Source organism: Onychomys torridus, chromosome 4 (genome assembly GCF_903995425.1).
Source record: "Onychomys torridus chromosome 4, mOncTor1.1, whole genome shotgun sequence".
In the NCBI taxonomy this organism is placed as follows: Eukaryota; Metazoa; Chordata; class Mammalia; order Rodentia; family Cricetidae; genus Onychomys; species Onychomys torridus.
Window position 1 is genome coordinate 63687220 of NC_050446.1, and position 12644 is coordinate 63699863.

The 12644-nt window shown below is 36.6% G+C and overlaps 1 protein-coding gene across 1 annotated transcript; it reads right to left on the reverse strand.

Annotated features, from left to right (window-relative positions):
* Nucleotides 1–5012: 5012 nt before the first annotated feature.
* On the reverse strand, nt 5013–5966 carry LOC118583232 (olfactory receptor 1020-like). The gene has a single exon (XM_036186660.1). The coding sequence runs from the start codon at nt 5943–5945 to the stop codon at nt 5013–5015; it is 933 nt and encodes a 310-aa protein (XP_036042553.1). The 5' UTR covers nt 5946–5966.
* Nucleotides 5967–12644: the final 6678 nt, after the last annotated feature.

Below are 12644 nucleotides of genomic sequence, written 5' to 3' on the forward strand. Positions count from 1 at the left end.
ATATAAAACATGGAAATTTTTGTTAATGTATAAAACTTGAAAATAATTGTATAAATTTATATTTTTTAAAATTCAAACACTGCTTATTAGGAAGTAGGATCTCATCTTGGAGTTTAATCTCCTTGAGTTTTGACAAAAGTCAATATTAAAGTTATGCTTGTAAAGTTAGAGAAACAATGACTCACAGACATCCTTGGTTGACAGGATGACTAAGTGGGAAAAGGTGGCTGCTCCCAAGCCCTATGACCTGAAATGGGTCACTGGAGCGATATGGTAGAAGAAGAGAACCAAAAAGATGCCTTCTGACATAAACAGCACACCATAGCATGTATATCTACACATATGAGACCAATATATCTCAAAGTTTTATCCAGTGTGGAGACTTGGGGGGAGGGCCCCTGATGCTCCACATCTAGTGGGGGAGATGATGGAAGATGATAGCTGCTGTGAGTTCTGGAAGAAACCACTCTTCTTTGGAATTGTAGCCATTGGTAGGTGACCCATATCTCACTGCATGGCCCTTACACATAAATGTATGTTCAGCAAATTTTGATTTAGTGGATTATTATTAAAAAAAATGACACTAAATTGTAAGGAAGATGGGACATATGTTACTGGAAATTGGGCAGCTGGAGGTAGGGAATGGTGGATGGATGTGACCAAGATGCATTATACCCATTTATGAGATTAACAAACAAACAAAAAACACTTCAAATATGCCAGCCAGTGAAACTCTCATACTATATTTATATTATTGAAACACACTGGTCTTCTCATAGGTCAGAGTTGTTCCCAGGCTCCAGACAGAGTTTTTCCTGTGTTCATGTGTAGACATATGAATGATTCCTCTGATTTTCCTTGGTACCAGCAGTATCTTTTGAACTCACGTGACAGTAATCATTGACTCAGTGCCAGACAAATAATTTTCTGAAGCAAGGACTTTAAAAGTACATGTAGTCGGGGCTGGAGAGATTTCTCAGTGGTTAAGAGCACCAACTACTCTTCCAGAGGTCCTGAGTTCAATGCCCAGCAACCACATGGTGGCTCACAACCATCTGTAATAAGATCTGGCGCCCTCTTCTGGCCTTCAGGCAGAATATAGTATACATAATAAATAAATAAATAAATAAATCTTTTTTAAAAAGTACATATAGTCTATGAGTAATATGCTTAGAAGTATAACTGCCTTTAGGGAATCCAGTTTTATAAATATATTTTAAATTTGTATCTATCTTACTTCTTTGTTTCTGGTGTCTTAAAATTTTATCTTAATTGTTTTCACCATAGGATTAAAGATACATTCTATATTAAAATTCAAGTATCTCTCCAAAATTACTTGAACTAATTAGTTCTTAACCATCTATTTTCTCCCATGCTCTGGGCTTAATACAGGCATGGAAGTAACATGGCATTGCATGGCGAGATGGCTCCCTAGGAAGTAAAGTTTAGATACTGTCAGAGTAGGCTACAGCCTGTGGAAGGATGTATCCCTAGAGAAAGGGAAGCATTGAAGAGGAGTTAATAAAATAAAAAGTGTCCCAGGATGACTCTAAACAACCTACAAATGCATCAGACAATTAACAAAGCTCTAGGGCAACATGCTTTATTTGGTTAACATGGTTAGAAAATATAGGTAGTTATATCACATTGAATCTTGCCTTATTATTTCCTAGAAGAATCCATTTAGTATTTTAGTGTCATAATCATACCAAAATATAAATATAGTAGACAGCATTAAAACTGTTATAGAAATCAGTTGCAAAAATATACACAATCATAGAATGTTGTATTGTAAGTATGCTAGCCCTTTATAGAGCTAAAGGAAAGTTCCACAACAGCTAGAACATAATAGCCAGAGTCCTAGCAGGGTTTCAGAAGAAACATGAAACTGCCTAGAGTATTATGGTACCTGAATTCTTATGTGCCTTAACATCCTTTCTTTGGCACACATCCTTCATATATAGAATTTATGGCAAATGACACATTAAGACTGACCAGGTAGAGTTAATATACATGATAACTAAGTAGTTTTCCAAAACATAAATCAAAATAGGCTTCTAAAAATAGCTTTCCATGCATATTTTGTAACTATATAGTGTGGCAATTATTCATTTTGGCCCCATTTCCAAAACGTTTTCTTGGTGAATGCATTTTAAGAGGACCATTGTTTTTCATGCTTTCCTTTGTAAATATGTGGATATGCATCAGATTTTTATTTTATGCCATTAAAATGTATGCATCTTTTCTGAAAATTTTACTCTTGCTAATTAGATATAACAATAGGAACCACTAGGAAAGATAGAGATAGAAATTTCTGTCTGTTGGGAATTAAAGCCATGACCTTGGCCATGTTAAACTGATGCCACAACCCTGAGCTACATACCTGAACTAAAAACAATCAACTTTTCTAGAAAAACAAGGTTTTATTTGTTTGTCAATACACCCTACCCATAGGAAATTCCAGATACTGAACCATATAGTTATAAAGGTTTATCCCTGAAAGATTAGTGTGTAAGATTCTAAGACCAGGTAGAGGGTTGGTGATAATCATCATGATTCAGTACAAGTTCTGGGACCTTAGGCAAACAGAACTTCTTCCACGAAGACATCAGTAGTCTTTACATATTGTCAGGACTCTACTTTTTTTATTGTTAGTTTCATTTATATTTCAATAAAATGTACATAAAGGAAAAGAACTTGTTCTTTGGGACAGATATGGGTTTAAATCTGTCTGATTATTTACATAGTAGTTTTGTGGTTAACTCACAATAATATTAACTCTTAAACAGGGAAATGATGGGAACACTGTAGAATATAATATGGGCTATTATTTAAGAGACTGTCTACTACCATACTAAGCCATATATGAGAGACTGAGCCCTTAGTGCTTAAAGAAAAGATCACATTATTTGTATAGTCATGTCATGAAATGCAGACTTGAATCTCTAATCCTGTCCTCTTTAGAATCCATTCCTCTAGTTGACCATAACCAACATATGCCTTCTAGCCTCAGGACCTGTGTGCAAAATCTATGCAACACGCACCTGTGGAGTAGTTTTATTTTTGTCACCTTCAGTCCTGGGTAGAGCTGTGCATAGGATTCCATGCAAGCCATCTCATAAGCCTCCTTAGACCAGCTGCTTTAACTACACTAACATCTAAGTCCTAGACTCGATATTCCAAAGCACACTTGAGTAATGAAGCCTAAAGTAAAATATTTTACACTGCCCCACAATGTCCTTGCCTACAGGGAAGGTTGGAATGCCACACTTACACTTACTTACAAAGAATCATGATCTAACAGGCACTTCAAAGAGTATTTCCTCTTGGCTATTCAAGCTGAAATCTTTACTGAATTTAATATTAAGGTGCAAATCTTTCTTCACATTTTAAAGCTTGTGTTGGTCAGATCTCTTTTAATATTTTTATAAATTATTGCCTACTTCAGTAACTAGACCCCTAGCCTAAAATCAAAATTCAGCATATATTTTTAGTGTCATAAGCCTTTCAATTTAATTCATCCCCTCTATTTAACCTCATGTTTATCTTATTTGATTTATGTTATTCCTGCAATTTTTGCATTTGTCTTACAGAACAGGCAAACAATCCATCATCTACCACTCATAGGTTTCATTTCCTATCTGTGCCCTCATTACCACAAATCCCCTTGACAATTTTAAGACCATAATTAGAGAACAAGGGATTTAAAGACCACTCAATCATTGAGAAAATATTTTGCAACCACTGAAAATATTCATTTCTATAAAAATGAAGTTGTACAACATATATAATTTTTCATACAACCTGTATGTTATTATTTAAGGAGCCAAATTATTCCATAATATTATAAAATACACTTATGTAGAAGTACCTGTAGCTGGAGTTATCTCCAGTCTCGCCTGGGCTGGCAGTCACTCAAACTCAAATAAACACACAGACGCTTATATTATTTAAACTATTTGGCCTAATGGCTCAGGCTTCTTGTTATCTGGATCTTACATCTTAAATTAACCAATTTCTATAAATCTATACTTTGCCACGTGGCTCGTGGTTTACTGGTATCTTTATATCTTACTTCTCATGGTGGTGGCAGCTGGCAGCATCTCCTGACTCAGACTTCCACTTCCCAGAATTCCCCTCTCTCTTTGTCCTGCCTATACTTCCTGCCTGGCTACTGGCCAATCAGCCTTTTATTTTTCAATCAATCATCCACAGCAAGTACCGACTCTTAGGAATTAAGTAAAAACATTACAAGAGAAAAAAAAAATCATGTTTTTTGAATACCAGAGTTATACAAAGTAAACTAAAAGCAACAAATAGTAAACTGATATTTATTTCACTTAAAAAAAAAAAACACTTAGCTTGTACATGAAGGAAAATACAGTAATCAGCATTGTGGGAATAATGAGTGAATAGTAATGAATAGCTATGGAAGTGGGACAGAACACAACCCAACTACAAGGAAAGGTAGAAAATATAAACTATACAAGTCATCAGAAAAGAAATAAAATTACATCCATCATTCAATTGAGATTTAAAATAGAAGTGGTCTTTTGGAATTAAAAGTGTATTCAGAAAAAAAGTACATTTTAATATTTGAGGAATTAAAAATTAGTTCTATTTGAACAAGTAAGCTACAAATAAGATATATATTACTTGTGAATCAAAATGAAAGAAGAAAACATTTGAATCAAATTTACTTTATTTTATACTAAAATTCAAAGAACTAATTAAAGTTTTAGTGACTATTTAGAATTATGGAGAGAAGTTAACATAAAAGTCAATGAAATTAAGTGAAAAATCAAGCTTACATAAAACAAATACTAAGCACAGAAACTTTAAAAAATGATACAGAAAGTAACAAGGGAGATCCTAGTTTCAACCGCTCTGGACATTTTTTTCTGATTGCTATCTCGTTATTCATGCAGTTGTGGAGTTAAAATATTCAACTGACTATTCCAAATGTTAGAAGAAAAACTGAAATAAATTACTAAAGCTGTGAGGTCTATTTTCTAAGGAAATAATTTTTTACTAATAATTTTTCTAAAGGCAATTTTGACATCTTTGTTTCTGAGACTATATATCAGGGGGTTAAGCATGGGTATAATCAATGTATAGAACACAGAGGTCATTTTGTCAATATCCATTGAATGCCCTGTACTAGGACGCAAATAAATGAAAATCAGGGTACCATGATAAATAGTGACCACCGTCAGGTGAGAAGCACAAGTAGAGAAGCCTTTCCTTCTTCCCTCTGCAGAACCTGTTTTGAGGATGGCTGCTATAATACATACATAGGAGAGGAGAACAGCAAGAAGACAGATAGCTTCCACCAAACTTGCAAAGACAACCAAAATGATGTCATGTGTATAGGTATCAGAGCAGGACAGAGAGAAGAGCGGAGAGATATCACAAAAGAAATGGTTAATTTCCTTGGAGCAGAATGATAACTGGAAAGTATTAGTGGTGTGGATAATTGAACTCACAGTTCCACCCATGAATGCTCCAATTGCTAGCTGACCACACACTCTCTTGGACATAATTACAGTATAAAGCAGGGGGTTACAGACTGCAATATACCTGTCATAAGCCATGGCAGCCAAGAGGAAAGATTCTGTGTCAACCAGAGAGCAGAAAAAATACAACTGTGTAGCACAGCCATTGTAAGAAATGGTCTTCTTGTCAGAAATCAGATCCACAAGTAACTTGGGAGCAATGACAGAAGAGTAGCATGCATCAATGAAAGACAGCATACAGAGAAAAAAGTACATAGGGATGTGTAAATTTGAACTGACTGTGATCAATAAGATCATCCCAAGATTGCCCATAAGAGTAACAGAGTAGATGGAGAAAAACACAGCAAATAGAAGACTCTGGAGGTCTGGATGGTCACTGAATCCCAGGAGAAAGAATTCAGTCTTCACAGTGCTGTTCTCCAGTCTCATTATTTGTACGAATTTTGGTTTCTGTAGCCAGGATAGAATAGAAACTGAGAAAAAAAAAATTTCAAAATCAGTAGCAAAGTGATTTGTAATCTGCATCATACTCATAGAGTAAGAAAAATAACGTGTTTGATAAATTTTCAACCTCAATGCCACATGTTGAATTTATAGTATGTCTTCTTAAAGTTTTTGTACCTCATATCTACTATCAAACTGGTTGTAGACTCTGAACATGGATGACATTTGACCTTTAATTTCATTAGCACCCTATCATCCTGGTCAAAGGATTACTCTAATCAGTATGTAGTTTTATAACTATGAATAAATTGGTCTGTTTTCCTGAATGTTCTCCCATTAATTGCTATAGGAGATAAAGATGTATCAGTTCCAGAATAATCTTTGCCAACAAAGGAGTAAAGGAACTTTTTTTTACTTTGGTTCCCAGATGAGGAACAAAGGATGTCCTCAGCCTTGTTCAGCTGCCCTGAATAGCAAAAAAAAGAAAAAAAAAAAAACTATGAACATCTTTCAGTGAGTCCCAGCTCTATTTTTCATCAGCAAACAAATGTCCAGCAAGACAAACATCCACCATGTTTGAGGTTAATCATCTATAATCAGAATGACAGCACATTTCTTAATATACACAAATGAAAGGGTGTTTCCTTCCCCAGTCTCATCATATTCTCAGTGGCAAGAAAGTAATTCTGAATGATTTCACAAACTGTTTAAATACAGAATCAAAATGATAAAAACCATTGATCACATTTATAAATCTGTTGCATTCAGTTCAGTCATAGTCATAAACTATATCCAGGAGTGCTTTCATGTTCTTAGTAGTTATTTCAAAAACTGAAATATTTGTTTTTACCTATTACTCTAATTCATTGACCTTTATATGGCTCTTGAGCAATACAGATCATCATAATACACATGGAATCCGTTAATGTGGATAGACAACTATTGCTCCCTCCTACTTCATAAAGAAAAGATTACATTTGGATTTAAATAACTAGGTGGTTCTATTTCTGTGATTTGGAATATGCCATTTGTATACTATAGTTTTATTTTCAGGTGTGCATCTTCCCCATTATAGTAGCATTTATCTTCAGAACTATATGAACCTATAAAGTATTTTCAAAATTACATTTCCTGTCCCAAATATTTAGTGAGTATTCATTATCAACAAACTAAATGTCAAAACAATTTTGATATCTTTAGATATCAATATTAACTTATTTTAACCCATGATACATATGAATAGGTAACAATTTCTTATAAAGGTTAAAAGTTCAAACTAAATAATTTTACTTTAAAAATTAATTGAAGTCATTTGGAGAAAAAATACCATTGAACTGGTAGCCAGATATTGTGTATCTATAGTCTGGAAATATAAGTAGGTTTCTCACAGGAAATGCCAAGTCTCATGGAATTGCAGACCTTTCTTTCATAATTATTCATACAAGACCTAACTAAAGCTGTCACAATGGCAATGGCTGAGAAAGCAAGGAAAAAGCACAATTACATAGAGCATCAAATAAGTGTCCTTAACCCAAGACCCTGCTTCTATGCAGTAGCCTCCTTTATGCTTATCATTTAAAGAACAACATGCAAATAAAGTCAGCGTGATCTGCAAAATTAAATACCATACTGGTCTGAATAGTAATGCATTTTTTTTTTTTTGCCAATGGGACATTTTACCAGAGACTATCACATCTAATGACTGAATTACAGGTGACAAAAATCAATTTTATAGGAAAGGATAATTGTGATAGTCTTTCAAGGTTGGTGCATGTCTCAAGATTGAAAACATAATGAAGAATAAACAACTAAATCTGAAACTAAACTGAATATAGGGAAACAAATGACTCAACACAACCAAATTCAAATGAGTCATAAAAGAAGACAAACAACTTGTTCTATAAAATAGTTAGACAAGAAGAGTGTATTTTTGAAGGAGACCAAAAAATCTGCATTTACTTATCCATAGTTCCACATACTAAATTCTAACACTTCCTTCACAGAGTTTCTTTGAATGCTATGATCTCTTCTGCAGGATTGTTACATGCTTCTTTATAGGTAATGATCTCATTATGATTGCATTAGAGGAAATCAATGTCTTTTACAAATTACACTCACTTCTATTGCTGTCTGAATTTGTTTCTCCGTGTTCCTTTGTTACTTTTGTTTGAGGCTGGGTCTCCCTATGTAGGCTTTCTTGGCCTGAAGTTCACTACTAGAATAGGCTGGCGTCACCTCTAACTGGCAGAGATCAACCTTTGTCAGCCTCCCAAGTACTAGGATTAAAGGTATGTTCCATTATGTGTGGCTCTATTTAATTTATTAACTAATACTTTACAGTGATAAATATGTTCCTATCTAGATGTCACCTCAGAGTCTAATAATACGGAGTGATGTCTTAAGAATATCACACTTAAGTGTGCTAGGATTTATTGCTGGCTTTTTGGTTGGAATCACCAAGAGTATAAAAGCTTACAAGGCTTGTGGTTTTGTACAAAGTCAGTCATCAATCAGCTTTGTGGATAGTGACTGTGGGAACTGAACCACTACAATCCTACCCAGTGTTAGTATCTGAGGACTGTGATTAGAACCCTTACCAGATAAATGCCTTTTCTTTCATTCACCTCCTCCTTCACTGTTGTGACCACAGTTCACTTTCATCCAGGAAACATGTGTAACACTTAAACAAAAAATATAAATTGACTGTAGCATTTGCCAAAGTCCATTTTGGACACACCTTCAGTGTTCTTTGAAGAAACTATGCTTCCCTTAAGAAGGCTGTGCTTCCTTGGAAAAGCTGGACATTTTAAGTTTTGCTTTTAGGCCTTTAATCCCATGTGAGCTTTGAGGAGCAAACACTAGTATCCAAATTCCCGTGAGAAAATAAGTGAGCAATTAAACAGTCTCACCAGGGAATTGATTAAGCATAAAATGGAGTGATGAAACAAATGGTTGCCTTGGCAACATACTCACTTTGGCTTTCCAAATTTTTGATTATACAGAAAATTTAATTTAATAGCTTCATGATTTAAATAACTCCAAAAGTTTTTCAAATGACACTCAGAATATTATATGCAAAAAAGTAGTGGAATGAATTGAAATAGCATATCTAATTATAGATAAAATAAATATTAGTAAATGTAATTATAATAGATAAAATAAGTGTTAAGTCTCAAACTTTCCCCAGAGTTGCTACTGTTGTTTTAAGACTTCAACTTTCAGAATGGTAGCATTGATCCATGGAGTTCTGATAAGCTATTCATCTAGCTCTAGTAAACACAGACTACTCTTATCACAGTCACAAGCTCAAGACTGTTAAACTTTCTTTGGTTGTCTTCCAAGTGTAAACTTAAAAGTGCTTCTCCATGTGCTAAAAACACATCTAATTTGTAGATACCCAGTCTTCTGGATAGAAGAAAGTGTGTTAATACTTTGAACCCAGAATCAGTTTTGGGTTCCCAAGCTTCTACTATGACTCAAAGGTGTCTACTATGTAGATTTCAGTACAGATTATAAACAGTGCTAATGCTAACATATCTAAAACTTACTTCTCTTGGTAAACTTTAAAAACTTCTTGTATGCCTCAGGGAATCGACTTGGATCCACCTTCCACAGGTCAAATTGACTCCAGATCAGTACTGTCAATCAACAGCTTGTTTTCCCACCTGCCTATTCCTCAGAGTGGGATCTCCACCACCTCTCCCTAGTCTTGGGACTCCCCTCCCACAATTACCAGGACCTAAAAAAAATTCCCTAAACTCTTTAATGTTACCTTCTGTCCCTAATAAGTATCTCTCTAGTCAATTAAAGACTGCAAACTGCTCCAGCTGCTGCCTGCACATCTGTAGACCCAGATGGTCCTGTAAAGCTAGAAAATGAGTGAAACAGCATGTACTTCCTGGACCAACATTGATCCTTCTTGGGTTCCCAAAGATGCCTCAATGTCAACAGGAAGTAGTCATAGATAATTATGTCATGCTAAGTATTCATTTGTTATCAACAAAAAGGCTGGGATGTTAAGTTTCAAACTTAAGACAAACAGCTGAAGTGCCTACTTAATCAAAGCAAACCTGCCCACCAGGTTCTCCCAGCAGCCCTCAGTCTCTACCTGATACAGGGTCTGGCTTGCATGCCCTACCCCAGGAGGTGCTTGTTTATATAATCCAGATATTTTGGTTGTCCTTCTGTTTTTGGACCTTTGGCCTCCTAGCTGCTGCACCTGGTTCCCCTCTCTCCTTTCTCCTTTCTCTCTTCCACTCCCCCTCTTTCACATAGCCCAGTTCAGTCTGGTTATTACCAATTTGGACTGTCCCAGACATCTCTGCATCTGTTTATGTTCTCCTACATATCTATGATAAACTTTCTTTTCTACCATACCAAGGTACAGTGATGTTCTTTCCTTCCTATTTCCCATGCATAGGCAGGATTAACATAGTAAAAATGGCAATCTTACCAAAAGTAATCTACAGATTCAGTGCAATCCCCATCCAAATACCAACACAATTCTTCACAGACCTGGAAAGAACAATACTCAAATTCATATGGAAAAACAAAAAAACCCAGGATAACCAAAAGAATCCTGTATAATAAAACAACCTCTGGAGGCATCACAAGCCCTGACCTCAAGCTCTACTATAGAGCTATAGTAATAAAAATAGCTTGGTACTGGCACAAAAACCGATATGTGGACCAATGGAATTGAGTTGAAGACCCAGACATCAATCTGCACACCTATGGACTTACAGTATTTTCTGAAGTCTTCATTTAGAAAATGAATGAAAACAGACACAGTAAAGTAACCAAAAGAACTACTTTGTGGGTAAAAAGGGGAAAGTTTATTCTATATCACCATGATTATCTCTCAGGGAAGCAAAGAGAAGTGATAGGAAAGACTTCCAGGGTTAAATGGAGCCAGAGAAAAGGGGCTTGTGAGCTGGGGTGGGGTTCTGAGGGAGCCTAGAGGCTAGCTTTGACCTTGTCAAGTTAATAGCCACTATAATTGTATGTTAATAGAACAACAATGTGTCCCTCTTGCCAGAGATAAGGAAAGGACTCCCATTTTTTAACAACTAGGAACTTTCTTCATGCCCCTCAGGAAATAGTGGCTTTTGTCTCAATGCCTGACCTTGGGAAAAGGAATTTCTTGAAGGACTAGACAGTACAACAATATGTTGATGATAAATGGGTAATATAGACTCATTTTTAGCTACTTCCTGCTGAAAATGGGGCTTCTTCCTCAGGACCCAGGAAGGCTGGAATGTTGGTCAAGAGGCAGGGAAGGTGGGTGTCCAGTTGGAACTTCCAGCTCACTCCTGCACAGTCTGAGAAACACTATTCCAGTCTCTCCAAACCCCACTCCTCAGAAAGTCTCCAAAGAGAGAAAAGGCACCAAAAAGTCCAGTTCTAAATTCTTGGCAGCCACTGCTGCTTCCTCCCCTGAAGTTGCGTCCCTCCAAATCCCCACCAAAGCATTCAGTTTTTGCTGTGGAATGTTCTGTATGTCAAGTGTGTTGCTCTGGATTGTTAGCAAATAAAACACTGATTGGCCAGTAGCCAGGCAGGAAGTATAGGTGGGACAAGCAGAGAAGAGAACTGGGGACAGTGGAAGGCTGAGGAGGGAGACACTGCCAGCTGCCACCATGACAAGGGAGATGTAAGGTACTGGTAAGCCACGAGTCATGTGGCAAAGAATAGATTAATAAAAATGGGTTAATTTAAGATAGAAGAAGTAGATAACAAGAAGCCTGCCATGGCCATATAGTTTATAAGTAATATAAGAATCTGTGTATTTATTTTATAAGTGGGCTACCAGACTGCTGCAGCTTGGTGGGACCTGGAGAAAAGCTCTCCAGCTACAAGTTTTTTACCATACTTGGTCACAAACAAACCCAGCTTGTGGTAGAAACATCATCACCCCTTGCCACAATCTATATAACCTCCCTGCTTTAGTTTGGGCATGTGGATTCTCTGGTCTGGATCTCTGGGACTGGAGAATGTTATAATATATTACATAGGGACCCTCAGGGTATCCCACCAGTATAGGGAAACATGCTGGCACACTGGGCAGATGCAGTGGCTAGCTGGCAGGTGACTCACTCCATGTGTGGGAGTGGCAGCAGGTAGAATTCATAACCCAGATGCTACATCTACATGGAAATGATTTATTATAATAGAGGTAGAGAGAAGTTTGGAAAGAGCGAGAGAAGAGAGAGAGGTTGAGGGATACACACCGGTGGGAGTGGAGAGAGAGAGAGAGAGAGAGAGAGAGAGAGAGAGAGAGAGAGAGAGATGGAGAGATGGAGAGATGGAGAGATGGAGAGATGGAGAGATGGAGAGATGAATGGGCAGAATTTTTCCTTAAGAAGAGGCTTCTATATCAGGATGCAGGGTGGCCCCAAAGGGTGGGATTTCAAGAGGGCATGTCAGAATATTAACATTCCTCTGTTTTGATTATTATTTTAAAAAGGTGAGTTATGGAAGCAAGTAGGAAACAAGGGTGCTGAATTCTTGTGGTTACTTCAAGCTAAGGGGCAATTTGGGGAGGAGGGAACTGGGTGTCATGCAAGGCAAAAGATCTCAGGAACATACCTTGAGGGAGCTAAGAAAGTGACAGAGCTGGATAGAAAGAGGAAGTGATATAGCTGGGCAGAGAGAGGAAGTAAGATGGCAGGGTACAGAAAGATA